This window comes from Podarcis raffonei, chromosome 4 (assembly GCF_027172205.1).
Source record: "Podarcis raffonei isolate rPodRaf1 chromosome 4, rPodRaf1.pri, whole genome shotgun sequence".
In the NCBI taxonomy this organism is placed as follows: Eukaryota; Metazoa; Chordata; class Lepidosauria; order Squamata; family Lacertidae; genus Podarcis; species Podarcis raffonei.
In genome coordinates this window covers 34,106,142-34,122,780 of record NC_070605.1, presented here as the reverse complement: position 1 = coordinate 34,122,780, position 16,639 = coordinate 34,106,142, and the positions used below count along the sequence as shown (strand labels likewise).

Genomic DNA, 16,639 nt, shown 5'->3' with positions numbered 1-16,639 from the left:
GCTGAAAAGGCACATGTGACGATATCTATAAGACTGCATTACAGGGCTTGTTTTCAGCCAGAACTCACCAGAACTCAGTTCTGGCACCTCTCAGGTGGGCGCCATTGCCATTATAAGAGAACAAGGGAGACATTCTTTGTCTAGAAAACTGGCTTTGCATATCTAGTGTAAGAGGTCAGGCCCAACCAGAAGGCAGGAGGGCTGGAAAATAGCGAAAGGAGAGGAGACCTGTTGTACATAGTTCTTCTTACCTGATCTTTATTAAACAGAGAATGCTACAAAAGCCGTTGCAATGTATTTTTCATCTTCTCTGCTTTGTCTCCTGCATTCTCAATAACATGAGAAGGAGATCTAAGCAACTATGTGTTCAATATTTTAGATTTGATTCAATAAGACTCATGCTAGCATAGAAGGGATCTATTGTCATGGCAACAGGGCAGGTTACCACCATTAAATATAATTGCTTTCATCCATGTACCAGCTGATGATCTAAACAAACAAACAATTTAAAGCAGCCTTCTCAGACCTGGTGGTTTCCATATCCCATTATCCCTAGCTAGTGTGGTCAGTGGTCAGGGCTGATAGGAGTTGTATTCCACAGCATATAGTAAGGGCAGGGTTGCCATGGGCATACGATTTGGACTGGGCACAGGTGGACAATCTTCTGCCCTCGGCCTAGCAACTGTACGTGCCTTTTGGCAAGACTCATCTATCCCTTATGGCTCTCCTTCCTTGGAGGTTTTTAAGCAGAGGTTGGATGGCCATGTGTCATGTATGCTTTAGCTGAGATTCTATTATTCTAATAGCTGTCATTACTTGATGGCGAAAATATACCCTGATGTACATGTGCAGATGCCCTTCCGTTCTACCAGGGGTGCCAACTTGAATAAAATATTGCGGAGGCCCAGGTGAGCCCCGCCCCTCATAACTGATCGTATGACGCAGTGCGCACACACCATTTGAATGGGAATGCCCATCAACTTTGTGGTGCCCCAGCCTCCTCAACTATGTTATTGTGGAGGCAGAAGCCCCCACGGTCCCTAACAGTGGGCTTCTATGCATCCTACAAATTCACAAATGGAGCTCTAGCTATGCAAGAACAGATTTTGAGGTCGAGGCAGAAGAACCCTGCAAGTTCTTGCTCCCCAGGGATGGGGAGAACGAAGGGTAGAAACACTGTCTATACGAAGCCGCCAGCACAGAATGGAGCAGTGAGCTATTATATCCATTGCTTGTTACAAAAAGCAGAGGCTGGGATTGGGAGGGCACAAGATGCTTGCTTCAAGCATCCATGGCCACTAGAGAGAGCTGCTGGGTTCTCAGCAACCCTATTGTAATAACCTTGGAGCTCCCAGTGGGCTCTTCCGGTTTGTTTAGCAGGGCCGGCTCTCAGGAGCCCACAGCAGGTAGTGCAAATTCAGCAGCCTCTCAACAGACGAGAGTGTGCCATTGAATACCAGCTTCTGGAGAGCCCTGAGTCTGCCTAGACCCTGATATTGCAGCTTCTCTTGAGCATCCACCTACTGAGGCCACCACAAATAGCGGCAGACCTGGGTTTCAGCCAGCCCCAAGTTTCCAAACTGGAAACATTTCAGTTTTTTTATTATTATTACTTTATTCTCTCTTTCACACAAACGCCAACATTTCAGGTCCAGATTTATATTGTAAGATTATTAGCAATTCAGTTATTTCACAGTCACCAACTCTTGTGACTTGAGAGACTTCTGGCAGCACACTTTTTGATAAAGCTGTGTGAATCTCAGCTTTTGTACAAAAATATTCTAGCTCTAATGACTGCATAACGGGGGGAAAGAGCCACCAGTGCTGGAAATTAGAACAAAAATGTGAACTATAAACATAGGGAGGAGTAATAAAAATAAAAATAAAAATAAAAAGAGAAGGACCTAATCCGGAACTGAAACATTGATAGTTTTTACTTGGATGTTATTTTAACTCATGCAACTATCCATACTATGTGCCTTTGTAGTTGTGTTTTTCATCTTTTAATTTGTGTCCGTTATAATTGTTCTCTCTGCTTGACGTACATTATAAAATGAAATTAATAATAATAATAATAAAATACAAAAAAAGAACCTGCTTTGTTAACAAGGAAACCACTGGAACCTCGCATCACTCGGAGATTGTAGCGGTGAAACAAACATATATATTTTTTACATTAAAAAAGCTTGTTAACATATTATGTTCCTGTAGGTGGCTCTGTTTTGAAGCACATGGAACTCAAATGCAATGCTGTGACTGATATACCACGCAGTAAAATATATATAGCATAGGTCCTACTAGCCGAATTATTTTATTGTTTTTGTCTTTTGTTGCGGTTTTATTGTGCTGTAATCAGTGGCGTAGTGTGGGGGGTGCAGGGGGGGCCGGCCGCACCGGGTGCAACATCTGGGGTTAGGGCAAATCCATGGGTTAGGGGGCACAAATCCACGGGTTAGGGGGCGCAAATCCACGGGTTAGGGGGCGGAAATTACTTGCCTTGCCCCGGGTGCTGACAACCCATGCTACGCCACTGGCTGTAATGCTGTATAGTGTGTCTCCTTGGTCAGAAAGGTGAGCTATTATTTTATGGGAAATACACGCTAAATAAAGGATATCATTTCAGTCTTCGGTGTGTGGGGAGTCTGCTCTTGCTTATGTAGCACAAGAGATATGAACAGGCCGGGGGGGGGGCCGGGAACCTAGGTGTGCAAAAGTAAAAAAATCTAGTAAAACAAAACGAAGGGCGCAACCTGTCTCCGCCCCTCCCCAAAAAACCAAGCCAGTGAGGACTGAGTCTCTTCAGTAGCCACAGAATGCTGAGTGTCTCTTGAAAGTGGATGGGGGGGGGGGAATTGAATATGAATGAAATAGAACTACTACTCTGCAGTGTATTGTCCCACTTATATATTACTAATAGTGACCATCTACACATGAGGGAGCATGGGCGGGGGCAGGGGGATTTTGCATCAAAATCAGTACAAATCAGAGGTTCTGCCCCCCCCCCACAAAAGTCTGCCCCTCTTAACAAAAATCCTGGCTGCGCCCATGTGAGGGAGGTATTGCCAGACTTGAGAGAATACTCCGCTCATGAAAATGCCTCGACAACACCATCTTTCAATGTGTACACTGTACATAAGAGAGTGAAAGATGATATTCGTTTGTACATATGGTTGGGTCTTACCCCCCCCCCTTTGAAAAACAAACATTTTATTCAAGGGGAGGGGTAAAATCCCAGCCATCCTGGATCTTATTTTTGTCCTAAATGATAAATAATATTGCACACTCAGTAAATGCAACTTTTAAAATTCCCTCGCAAAAACCTTCCATTGTAAACATCTCCACAGCACAGTGCAGCTCGGCCAAAGCGTCAAAGGTCGGATAAATCGCCTAATTCGAAAGGAGCCGGCACTTCTCGTAGCCGTAGGCGAGAGAAACTCATTTTCCGCGCGCTCTCTGTGTATTTTGCTTAATGCTGCTGGCCCTTTAAATTGCTGGGGAGAGAGGCGTTGCAGGCAGCCCTATGGTCCTAATTTTTGAGACAACCCGCTTGCAGGTTGCATCTTCTTTCTTCTCTCCATGGTAAGCGTTGCGATCTTTGCCCGTTGCGATCTTTGCCACTTGTGCTTCCTCTGCTCCCCCAACCCATTTTGCAAAAGCAAAATTTAATAGGCTCTTCAGTCTATTAGTGGATGGCTGCGGACTTGGAGGTTTCAAATAGCGTCCCTGTATTCAGAGTCCTCTCCTGCCAGGTGCTTCTTTTTTGTTCTCTTGCAAACTATCGGTAGTCGTTGCTGATAAAGTAGGTAGACGTTTGAGGTCTAAAAGTTTCCCCTTTTGAAGGGAAAATTTGCTGCTTGCTACTCCCTTTAACACCCGGTTATGGGTCACGGGGTTTTTCTTTCCTGCCCAACATTTTTTTTCCTTGGCAGGAATTCTGTATCTTTAAGCAAAAGGGTTCAAATTTCCTGCCATGCAGATCCAGTAATAGGAAGAACTTCACTTGTTGAACTTCTGCCTGTCGCACAGCTGTTAAATGGTGCTGGAGTCCTGGATGGGAATAGAGGGAGGAGCAATCTTAATATGCACATAAACCTGTTTTAAAATGCTAGTTCTTAAGACGTTTTGATCCTATAGATTGTGTAAGCTATGTGTGTTGTAAACCAGCCTGTAAAGGAGGGCTAAAAAACTCCATACCTGATAAGGCTATGCTTTGTCCTTTATTTTTTGACCACCCGCACTCCCCTCAGCTCTGGAGTGTTCTGAGGATGCTTCTACAGAAAACGTTTATAAATGAATTTAAAATGAAACCTTTCACTGCCATTATTATCTTTTGTAAACTTCATTTACAAAAGAAGTTTAAAAGTAAACATTTGTCGGCCGTTACCATGTGGTTGTCCTTTCGCAAATACTGTTGGAATTGTATAGTGTTATAATGCTGGTGCATTAGAATACGTTTTTATATACAGTGGTACCTTGGTTCTCAAACTTAATGCATTCTGGGAGTCCATTCAACTCCCCAAACCATTCGAAAACCAAGACATGGCTTCCAATTGGCTGCAGGAGCTTCCTGCGCTCAAGCAGAAGCTGCGTCGGATGTTCGGTTTCCGAAAAACGTTTGCAAACCGGAACACTTACTTCTGGGTTTGCAGCATTCGGGAGCCGATTTGTTTGGCAACTAAGCCATTCGTGAACCAAGGTTTGACTGTATAATACATTAAGAATCCTATTTTAAGCTGGGTGAAAGCTGATTTTCTAAAGAGCACTGTTTCTCCTGTCCACCCCTGGGATCTTCATATACTTTCCCTCAAATATCTTTGTTCCTACCAACTCCACTGTTTACTTATAGAATCACAGAGTTGGGTTTGAACCCACAAGCCTGAGATTGAGTCTCATGCTCTACTGACTGAGCTATCTTGGCAGTCTTTGGTCAAGAGTCTTGAGGCATGATGTGGACCAGCATACTTTACCTATATATCGGTCCTGTGGTGATAATCCTGTGTGTTCCTTTTCAGTGTAAAATTTATTTTATGCTATTTACCTTTAAAGGGTATTGTGCTGCAGTTTTCATTTTTAAAGAAACACTGAATTATGGCTTAGTAGTTCCATATATATTTTTCCTCTCTAGCACATGCAAGAAAATTAAAAAAAACAGGCATGGGGTGTGTGACCTGCTTCACACCCTCTTCAACTGTTTCTGTGGTTAGAATACACCCTTGACTTTTGATAATGCTTTTTGTTCATTTGGATGGAGGACAGAGGGATATGAGTGCATGTACAAACCAAACTACTGCACAAAAATAAAAGCAACTTTTGTTGCTCCACCCACTTTTGTTTCTGGCCCCACCCACCACTTGCTTAGAAGGGAATGTGGCCATTGGGCTGAAAAGCTTCACTGCTCCAGAGAATTAAACTCCCAGACTAAGTGTTCTCAAAATGGCGGATATTGATGTCAGATGGTTAGCTTTGCTTGTTTTTAAGAAGAACTTAAAACCTTCTGTGGTCAGCTGAGTGATCCTGCTCTGCAGTAGCAAAGTAAGAAAGCACATACCTTCTGGGAATGGGGGAGGCAAACACTTGCCCCACATAAAAAGTTAACAAAATAAAGGTAGTATTTCTTAGTGCTGTGCTGATTATAGTCTGATCTACGCAGGCTGTAGAACGGGCTAAAGTTTGTATCACTTCAGACTGTAGGTAGGGAATAATTTTTTAAAAATACATCCTCACACAAGCAAATCTCTGCTTGCGGGAAGGAAATTATTGAACCACCTTGTTTGTTTTCTCCTTGCAAGTAGTTAAGACACAGAGCATTCACCCAGGGCACCACCCCCCCACCTGTAGTCTGAAGTGGTACAATCCTCTCAAACACCTTTAGGATTCCGCAGCATGAGTCGGCAAAGGGGAAATGCAGTGGATGTCCAGGGCTGTCTTACAGCAACACTATGAGCAGCATTTACAGTTGACAATGAACATGCTGTCTGGAATGGAAAGAGAGGATGGGTAGAAATAAGTTTCCCTCCAGATATATCATATAGGAGTTTGAGTGCTGGTTGAATTAGTGGAACCTTTACTGAAGATGTGAAGCCTGTGTGCAACAAATGAAAAGCATAATGTGCATGCAATGAACTAATCAAGGGGTAAAAGACTTTGAAATGCTATAACCTAATTAGACCAAAGTAGATTGGAAATGTTCCTTCCTTGTTCCTCATAGCTTATCCACAGCCTTAAAGGTTTAGCTAGAAACGCTGTATTTTACTCCAGTTTATTAAGCTGCACATGTTTATTCCTTGTTCACAGGCACTTCAAGAAGTGGATCATGGCCTTATCAGTCAGCTGTTGGTGGACTCCGAGGAAAACCTTAGTGTGTGTACAGAGAAAATTCAAGCCTCCCCTCCATACAACTGGAATACTGACTGGAGCTTTTGGGTAATTTCATGGGTTCTCTCTGTTATGTATGAGTGATTTGTATTCCAAGACAACCTGCATTCTATAGCAGTTTGAATAAGCCAATCCCTTCTTTCAGCTTGGGGAGATTGTAATGATCACTGTGTGTGTATGTTGACTCGAAGAGAAGTGACCTCACTAATGTATTTCATGCTGAGTCATCGACAGCAGCACTGTAAGCTTGCAGGGCTTGCTTACTGATTTATCTTGTACATTTACAATCTAGAGTTAGTGGTGAGCAGTGAGGTGGCCACGTTTGCTGATGGTACTAAATTGTTCAGGGTCATTAAAACAAAAAGAGACTGGAAAGAGCTTTAAATGGCCTCTCTAAATTGAGGGAATGGGCAGTAAAACGACACATGCAATTCGGCATACACAAGTGTAAAGGGTTGCATATTGGGACACAAAAAAATCTTCCATTTCGCGTATATGCTCATGGTACTGGCTGTGCCTTACTAGGAACAGCACCTTGTGGCCACAGTAAATAGCTCAATGAAGATGTCGCTCCAGTGTGCAGCAGCTGTAAAATGGCAAATTTCATGCTAGGGATTGTTAGGAAAGGACTTGAAGATAAAAGTGTTGATATTATAATGCTGTGTTACACAAATCTATGGTGCAACCGCATATGGAATACTGTGTACAGTTTTGGCTGCCTCTCCTCAAAACGGGTATTGTAAAGCTGGAGAAGGTTCAGAAAAGGGAATCCGAAATGATCAGGATAGAGCAATACTCCTATGAGGCAAAGTCAAAGTGTTTGGGACTCTTAGTTCAGAGAAAAGGTAAGTAACAGGTGACATGGTAGAAGTTTATACAAATATGCGTGGCATGGAGGAAGCGGCTAGAGAAAAGTTTTTCTCCCTTGTAACGCTAGAATTTGTGGACATCTATTGAAGCTGAATGGTGGAAGGTTCAAGACAGATAAAAGAAAGTACTTCTTCACACAGCGCATAGCCAGACTAGGGAACTTGCTCCCACAGGAGGCAGTGATGACTACTAAAGAGCATTAGACAAATTCATGGAAGATGAGGCTATCAATAGCTTCTAGCCCTGATGGCTGTGCTTTGGATCCATAGCTGGATACAGGAATGCTTCTGAACTCCACTTGCTGGAGGGGAGAATACTCTGATCCTGCTTGTGAGCTTCCCATGGGCATCTGGTTGGCCACTGTGGGAACAGGATGCTGAACTTGATGGACCATCGGCCTGATCCTGCAGGCTCTTCTTATGTTCTTAAGAATATGAAAGTTTCATAAGGCCTCTCTTGAATACCTTTTTAAGCTGACAGGCCTTTGCGGCTGTTGGACTAATCACTTTAATAATTATTTGTATTGTTTTTTTCAAGGTACTTTACGTTTTATCATGGTACACCATGGTGATATTTTATGATATGGGGTATAAAAATACTTTTATAAATAAATAAGTACACTCCAGTGCTGTGCCACTGGGCTTTATTATTATTCAGCAGTTGCAGTTGCTGCTGATTAAGAAACAAAACTACAAAGTTTAACAACTGTGTGATTGGTTTTGTAGGTGTACAAAGCCAGGGAAGTGGGGTCGCTGACCCAGGCTGCGAACCTGGTGAGGGGAATCATAGAACTGTAGAGCTGGGACTTGGAAGGGACCCAGATGTAGGAATCCTTTATCCAATGTGGGGCTCGAACCCACAACCTTGAGATTAGAGCCTCATGCTGTCTTGACTAAGCTATGCAGAGGGAGGAAAGGGGCTTTAACCCTTTTCTCCTAGTGCATCCTTAATTTGGGATTGGGGAGGCACACAGGAAAGGAACGATTCTATTCACACCAATAAAAACTTCCAGTACAAACAGCAGGTGGAAGTGATCTGCTTAGAAGCACAGGGGGCAAAGGTTAAAGTTCCTGGATCCCAGATGTTCCTGGATCCCAGACTGGATTGGTCACTGTACCTGATGTTTACACTTAAAAGCTATTCACCCAACTGCTAATTTTGTGAATGGTGTCATGTTTAGTTTGGCCTAAGAAGTCATAATTTCTAAGTGGCTTAAGTCTACAGGCTAAAAATCTCTCTGTATTAAAATCCATTCTACCTGTAAACTGTGAAACAGGGGAGTCTGATCACTTGGGCAATTCTACTTGCTCACCTGCTCCAGGCATGGAAGCATTATCTGAGCCATCCTTGATTACAATTTTAAATTATTAATCATACTCTTGGCATAGGAAATTTGAGTCAGAAGTTAAATACCCGAGCTGATGAAGTGAATCAGCTGCTGAGCTGAGATCTTTCGTCGCGTGCTAGATCCTCAGCATCACACAGCATTCCCTCAGCTGGAATCTCCTCACCTGAGATCCACAGATGAAGGGCAGTATACAAATTTAATAAATAAATATTTAAATAAATGGCTAGTAGTGGAAACGTCAAATTTTGCTCTACAGATCTTAAATCCATTATACTAGAGTTTAGCAAAACCATTCTTTCTTGCTTCTGTGAATTTCTGGTGGAGCCTTGAAGCTCTGAACATTAGGCATCAAACTGTGGCGGCAATCCTAAACATACTTATGAGGCCTGTTGAACAAACACACCAGCCTTTTCTGAGTTGTTCTTCCCTTATAGTCTTACAATTGTGTGATGGGAGAATGAGACCATGCCCCACCCCTGCTATTGTGTCTTCATTGGCCCTGCCTATTCACCAACCACATGCTGTGGGGGAAAGTCTGAAGTAGAGGGCCTGCTGCAAGTGCCCAGCTTCCCTGTGCAATTGGGGCTGCAATCACATGGTGGTTTATTCTGTTTTCACGACTTCTCCCTGATAAGTTCCACATTATATCTGAGCGTTCACACGACATGGAAGTCTCTACTGGACCTATAGTGGAATATAGTGCAAGTTTAGTGCTAATTTCTGTGTTATTTATTTATAGGGGGGAAGAACTGTTTGCAAATAATATGGAAATGAGTGGTAATCTTGCATTATATTCCGCTGTAGTTCTGGAAGTGGGTTTTACATCATGAGAGAGCTCAAACATAATGTGGAAATTAACAGGGAAACATTGTGAAAATGAATTAGACTGCTATGTGAATGCAGCCTTAGAAGGGTGATCATGCAGGGTTCTGAATCATGGGAGTCTACATTCATATTGTAGCTCCTTACTTCAGACCTTCAAACACGTGGGGACAGGACTAGTAAGAAGACAATAGAGGGCAGGGCCATAACAGGGGCGGGGCCACTGAGTGGGCAGACTTGTAAATGTGGCTCCTCTACACATGTTTATTATCGCATTCAAGTAGAGTGCTTGAGAAGAACTACTAAGACTGGCTTCTGAGTAAAAAAGCATAGGATTTTATAGTTTGTGTGATTTCATTCTAATTAAAAGTGGTTTGGGTTGACACACATCAGAGAGACCACATCGACTGTTCTATTCCTTTTTCTTTTTCAAATAATGCCCTAAAGGGTGGTAAACATGCAAATTTAGAACAAGGAACTGAGATTTAAGTTTCATTTCTGTATGCTTGCCAATAGTGATTCTTGAGGCCAACTAGCAGGAAACAGATTTCTGCAGGGAATGTTGTTTTCGGCTAATCTGTATAATGATGTAGAAAGGTAGGACGCAATTGTTAATTAAGCCTTAGTTGTTGGGCTGTGAATATTTCCATGAAGCTGTAATTGCACCTCTAGAGACCTTTTTTTATTGTGGTTAAACCCAAGTAAGAAGAGAACCTGGATTCTCACAGATTTCCCCCCAGGGCTGTTGGTTTCGACTAGATGTTGCTGGGAAACTTTGCTTGTAAATTCACTAATGTTACTTAGAGAGAATCAGTGTAGATTTCCATAATATTATTTTAGCAAAAATATCAAAAACCAAAATTCCTTGTAAAAACTTGAAAAGGTTTATCATTGATAAAAACAGAAAACATTTATGGCAATAAAGGTTGAAGGATGTGCTTGCAAGTCCAAAAGTCCACTTCTCCTTTGGTGGCTTTCATAATGATCAGCTGTTGAGCCTGACTCTTTTGTAATGTTTCTATGTTTTTAATGAGTGATTGTAATGTTTATATCTTATAAGCCACCCTGTGTAGTGCATTTACACTAGAAGGGTGCGATAATAATGCCTTAAAATGCCTTAAAATGCTTGTATGCAGTAGAGGCCAAAAATTTTCTAGTATTAAAATATTTATAAAACAGTTAAATGAGAACATCCGTCATGGATGCATTAGCTGAGATCCCTGTATTGTAGGTGGTTGGACAGGCATAGGCAGACTCGGCCCTCCAGATGTTTTGGGACTACAACTCCCATCATCCCTGACCACTGGTCCTGTTAGGGATGATGGGAGTTGTAGTCCCAAAACATCTGGAGGGCCGAGTTTGCCTATGCCTGGACTAGATGACCCTCTGGATCCCTTCCAACACTATGATTCTATGAACGGTGGGTTAGTAACTTGTGGATTTTGCAAATCTGGCTTTCACAGTGGGAGACAAAGAGTTCTGTGACAAGTCTATTGTTTTTCCTTTTTTAAAAAATAATAATTTGGAAAGGTGAAGCAGAGTAGCTCTCCTTGCACTGAGTATGGTTGGTTCATGATGCCCAGTCATTTCACAAAATTAAGCATAGTATGGTAGTCCAAAACATCTGTAAGCTAGCAGGCTGGTGAAGGCTGCTGTAGGAGGCGCATGAGCCAGATCAGGTGGCAACATACCTCACTTAACACATTAAGCACTGCATCCTTCTGTAATTGTAGTGCACTGTCATTTTCTGTCATGTTTTGCTGTGCTAATTAGGTGTCTCAGTAACACCTGGCAGGGTTATTCACAGCTGACTGCGACCTGTTCTTGCATCCTGATTCATAACAAACACGTGAATGATATAATTGCTGGCAGCATGCTCTCAAACGTTTAAAACAGTTGACTTTTAACACCCTGCCAAACAGTGATCTGGCATCTTAAGATAAGCACAGATCTTCCCAAGTGTACTCCTGTTCATATAGTTAAGGGAGCTGTGAAAGCAACAACAAAACCGTACCTCTAAACCCACTGGACCATGTTTCTAAACGTTGGCATGCTTGCCACAACACACACCTCAGCCCCATACAATGGAATATTCTCCCAGTGGATTTGATGCTGATTCGCCCTTAGAGGATATACTCTTCTTTTCAAGGTAGGTTCTATCAGACTTTCCAAGATTACTTAGTTTAAAAAATCAAAAGACGTTAGGGTTTATCTGTGACTAGTTTTCTATGTGCATGGGTCTTTTTGTTTGTGGGCAGAAAAGCCCAAATTAATCTGAGCTTCTACCTATTAATGAAGTGGCATAGATGCAGTTTTAGCACCTAAGCAAGAACTAAGTTGAAGAGTATAGAAGAATTTTAAACTTATTAGATACTTGTTATGAGTCTGACGGAACTGAACCATTAGCTATATCTGATGTGTGTGTCCCCTATTCAGACAGCTTTTTTAACAGTGCTGTATGCCTAGCTGCTGCTGCTGTTTGTTTTTCCTAGCAAGCATTATATGAAAGTTGAAAGGCATCCATCCTATTAGTTCAGTTGGGGTTTTTTGGTCACATTGTCTTCTAGTCCAGTGTGTACTTTGAGACAAGAGTAACCAATATCTTATGGGAGAAGATGAAGGGAGGCACAGAACACACTAAGGCCTCATCTACAATATAAATTTAAAGCATTATACCACTTTAAACAGCCATGACTTCTCTTAATGAATCCTGAAAACTGAAAAAGGATGCTGAGAGGTGCTAGGAGCCCCCTACTCCTCTCACAGAGCTGCTATACCCAGAGTTCCCTGGGTATTGACTGTTAAAAGAGTCTGGGAATTGTAGCTTGCTGAAGAAGACATAAGGGTTTCCAAAGAACTCTCAACAAACTACAGTTTCCAGGATTGTTTGGGGCCTAAATCTCTTTCATTGAATTGAGACATTTGAAATGCTCCTTCTAACAGGTTGACAGACGTAATCTAATTTGACTAGAATGCCATTGTGCATATCAATGTGCTCAGCTCTTTTAGGATTGATAATTAATTTTTAATATAAATTTATTCTGTGATATAGTGAAGCAATATTGTTGGAAGGAGCCCAGAGAATTGTGCCTGAATATTAAATTTATCTAGCGTTGAGTACATAGCATTGGTTACAGATAGCATTAGAGAGGAGCTGTTTCCATGGAGGCATGGGGAAAGCATAATTTCAAAAACCTGCAGAAAAACAGTGGCCTGGGTTGGATAACCCTTTCCTCCTGGATTTCTTCCTCTGTGCAATGCAGGAGCAAAACTGTACCCTCCCACCTGCATACCGGGTGTGTCTGCCCTGCAGGCTATACATGCACAGCTATAATGTTAAAATATAACATAACACTTGTTAGAATTCAGCGTGTGAAGGCCAGCTGAGTTCCCTCATACATTATGAGGATTGACTGTGCAATTTGGACCGACACACCTTTTCCCCCTGCTAACGTTACACCCACATGTAGATATCTAGGTTAGGTGATTTGAGCAGGAAGGAGAAATCCTGATTTCCAGCAAAATACAAAGATGATCAGAAAGCATCACCTGAGTGGAACTGCATTTTGTGAAGTTTGTTGAACAGCCTTATTCTATCCATGTTTTCTCAAAACAAGCCTCACTGCGTTTGGTGGGGCTGACTCACCTTTGACTGTATAGAACTGCACCTAGGTCAGGATCAGTACTTGGGGAAATCTCACCAAATTCACTGTGTGACGTGTCTCTTTGTCAGATGCTGTGGGAGACAGTGGTCAAAGAGTTGCAAACAACACTTCATATGGCTCTGGGCATATAAAGGACAAATAGCTGCAGAGGGCTTATATTTCTGAGGTTTAATGGGAATACAAAAGAATGGGCAATAATGTATTTCTCAGAATACATTTACAGTACATGGCTCAATAATACAGAGGAAGTCACTCCCCCAAATAAGCAAGCATGGCATGGGTACAGGAGAATATTGCACAAATGCTGCTCGTTGACTTCTGCTGGGTCTGTTCTGACCCCTCTAGTATATCTGTTTCTCTCTGCCAGTTAGCAGGACATTGGAGAGAGCTTACCTCTGGATGTTATGTGTCTTGTGGTGATTTAATTCCCATCCTAAAACTACAAGATGTCAGCCAGACAGACACACAGACAGACACACACACACACATATATGTGTAAAGGGACCCCTGACCATTAGGTTCAGTCGCGGACGACTGGTGTTGCGACGCTCATCTCGCTTTATTGGCTGAGGGAGCCGGCGTACAACTTCCGGGTCATGTGGCCAGCATGACTAAGCCGCTTCTGGTGAATCAGAGCAGCACACGGAAATGCCGTTTACCTTCCTGCTGGAGTGATACCTATTTATCTATTTGCACTTTGACGTGCTTTCGAACTGCTAGGTTGGCAGAGCAGGGACTGAGCAATGGGAGCTCACCCCGTCGCAGGGATTCGAACCGCCGACCTTCTGATCGGCAAGCCCTAGGCTCTGTGGTTTAGACCACAGTGCCACCCGCGTCCCATATATATATATATACACGCGCGCATGTGTGATCCAGAATTGCCTTAATTCCTGCTACATAAACCATGGTGAAAATAAAGCCAAGAAAACTAAAGCCATTGTTTTAGATTCAGTTCAGATAATACTCATACATAAAAGCGTCAACAACAAAATCACCCACTGCTAAGTATTTAAGAGTTTTATGCTGCCAGGCAACGATGAAAAACATCTTAAATGTGGGTTCTTTGTGGTTTTGCTTTTGCTTTTGCGCACATTTGAGGGTACGATCTCAATTAAATGTTAAAAATAATTGCTACAGTATAGGCAGTTGGCATAATTTGAGTTGGTTTTATTTTCACCATAGCGTCTGTACTTGGCATGAATAGGTAGCCCAGGGGTCTGCAACCTTTAAGACAAAAAGAGCCACTTGGACCCGTTTCTGAAGGAAAAAAAACTGGGAGCCGCAAAACTCGTCATTATAAAAATAACTTTTTTGTCCCTTTTTATTATTATTTCTTTGTTTGACCCCTCAGAATTACTCGTCCTCATAGAAAGAAACGTTAAATTAACAAGTTACCTTTTTGTGTGTGTGTGTTCTTCACTCCCCTTCAAAACAGTGACCAGCGTACATGCCCCCTTTCAATGCAGTGACCAGTGTACATGCCCCTTACAATGTAGCGGGCGGGCGGGAAGGTGACGTCGGGACGGTGCGTGACTAACGCACACACCGCCCCCATGCGACGTCACAGCCAGTACAGCGCCCGCCACAGTGGGGAGTGTCGGGGCGCACAATGCGCCTCCTCCCCTCGCTAGTATCCGCCCTGGAGCTGCGGCAAAGGTGTAAAAGAGCCACATGCGGCTCCGGAGCTGCGGGTTGCTGACCCCTGAGGTAGCCCATTGCCCTGCAAAATATAAGTGCACAGCTTTTTAAGTTGTTGTGTGCCATGTGGTTATTGTTTCTGTATATCAAGTGAAGGAACTTTCTAAAATAGGAAACAACATTTTCTAGTCTTCTTAAATAACTGTTTTCTTTGGCTTCCAATATATATATATATATATATATATGAGCATTTTTGCTTTTTTCCGTTAAAAAAACCCCTAATTTATGAGAAACAGAAACCTTATTTCTTCGGAGCTAGAGAAGCTTTATGAAAATCATGGTGCAAATTACAAGGGTGGCGGAAGCAAGGAGATTCTGTACATGATTAGATCACAGCGGAAGTATGATCAGCCGCCCTGTCATAACACCAGTGCTGCCAGTGTGGAGCACTGGGTATTGAGGCCTAGATGAGTCATGTTAGAAACACTATTTTCAGATGCCTTCTATCACCTTCCCAATCAGGAGGGAAGTGATTGTTAAGTATTTACAAATGTGGTTAAGAGTCAAAATACGGATAAGGCAGGATGCAAATTTATTGAAAAGCTCCTTTACGTGTCTCTGTGTGTTCATCCATACTTTGGTTTGGGAGGCTTTACTTATCTGGAAGAACTAGTTTCTGGGGTTTACTTGAGTAACTGAACCTTATACAAAATACATATGTGGCCTGGTACTCTTTGCCACTCAGCATCATATGAAAAAACAGCTAATATGTGAAAAAAATTATATCTCAAGCAAGGTATAAGGCTTCAGAAATGTATTTCCTTTTTCTACCAAAGAGAAGTCATGTCCTCCATCATGGAGGGCACGTGTTTCGGTGAGGTCACTGTAAGCTGCCTCCCTGTTGTGGGGTGGGACTGTTTGGATGGCCACAACACCCCATTGGTTGTCCCTCTGTTGCTGGGGCAGAAATTTGGCTGGTTGGGATGGCTATTGGCTGCTGAGGGGCTAGTTAAGCTGCTGCACATCGCTGGAGAGCTTCTCTTTCTTGCAACGTGCAGTGGATTAGCCTCCCTCCTCTCCCTATATTTAGGGTTGTTCTTTTGGCCTTGCTATGCCTGTCTAGGGGTCTTCTGTTTTGGAGCAGGGGCCTGGTAGGGATTTGCCATTTGGGTGATTGGCTGGTGCCACTTGGTTTTTGCCTACCGTGTAGCAAATCGTCACAACTTTGTAAGGCTGGCGGTTAGGCATTTGGTTCAATGTTTTGCAGAGGGGACATGGTTGTCTGTGCCTGCCCCTCCATTGCTGCTGCTAGGGAATTCCATTAAAGGAATCCAGGAGCTCACCTTGCCTTTGTCCAAACCCTGTCAAGGGGCTAGGGCCACGCCAGAGCCCCTGGGAGCATCTGGGGTGAGCTGTGAGGTCGAAGGAGTTCTTGCTCCCCCAGGATGCTTTCCCTTACTGACATATGGTGGAGCTCAGTGTCAGTCCTGTTCCTGCCACCGTGCAGGTTTAGGTGGTCTGGAACCAATGCCTAAGCAACCACTCACATGCTGTAATCAGTAACGTTGTGGCCAAAATTAATGCCAAAAACCTTAAACTAAAATCTGTGTCTATTGTGTCTTTATTTTGGGGGTGGTTTTCGGGGTCTTCACACGCAATTGCTTTGACAGGTATAGTCAGGTACAGTGTTAGATTTGAAAACTAGGAGCTAAATGGCACCTTAAACCTAGGTTATGGGCACAACAACAGAACGTCCAGGTGCACTTTTACTGCATTATTGTATGTTATTTTCACTTACATATTCATTTTTATGCACAGTTTTATGCTCTTTTGTAAATAAGGGTTGGCTGGAGAACTGTATTTCAAAACTTGCACATTTTGAAGGATGGCTGCCTTTCAGTTCTCACATGGTTTCAGGAAG

The 16,639-nt window shown here is 42.8% G+C and overlaps 1 protein-coding gene across 2 annotated transcripts in view; it reads left to right on the top strand.

Annotated features, from left to right (window-relative positions):
* Window positions 1–3,478: 3,478 nt before the first annotated feature.
* Window positions 3,479–16,639, top strand: part of GRAMD1C (GRAM domain containing 1C) — a 60,326-nt gene continuing 47,165 nt past the window's right edge. Inside the window, exons 1-2 of one of the 2 annotated variants that reach the window (XM_053386094.1) lie at window positions 3,479–3,579; window positions 6,295–6,423. In XM_053386094.1, the coding sequence (XP_053242069.1) occupies window positions 3,577–3,579; window positions 6,295–6,423 (132 nt within the window). In that variant the 5' untranslated portion in view covers window positions 3,479–3,576. Of the gene's footprint in view, window positions 3,580–6,294; window positions 6,424–16,639 lie in introns of those variants that run through there. The other variant, XM_053386096.1, reaches the window with a different exon arrangement.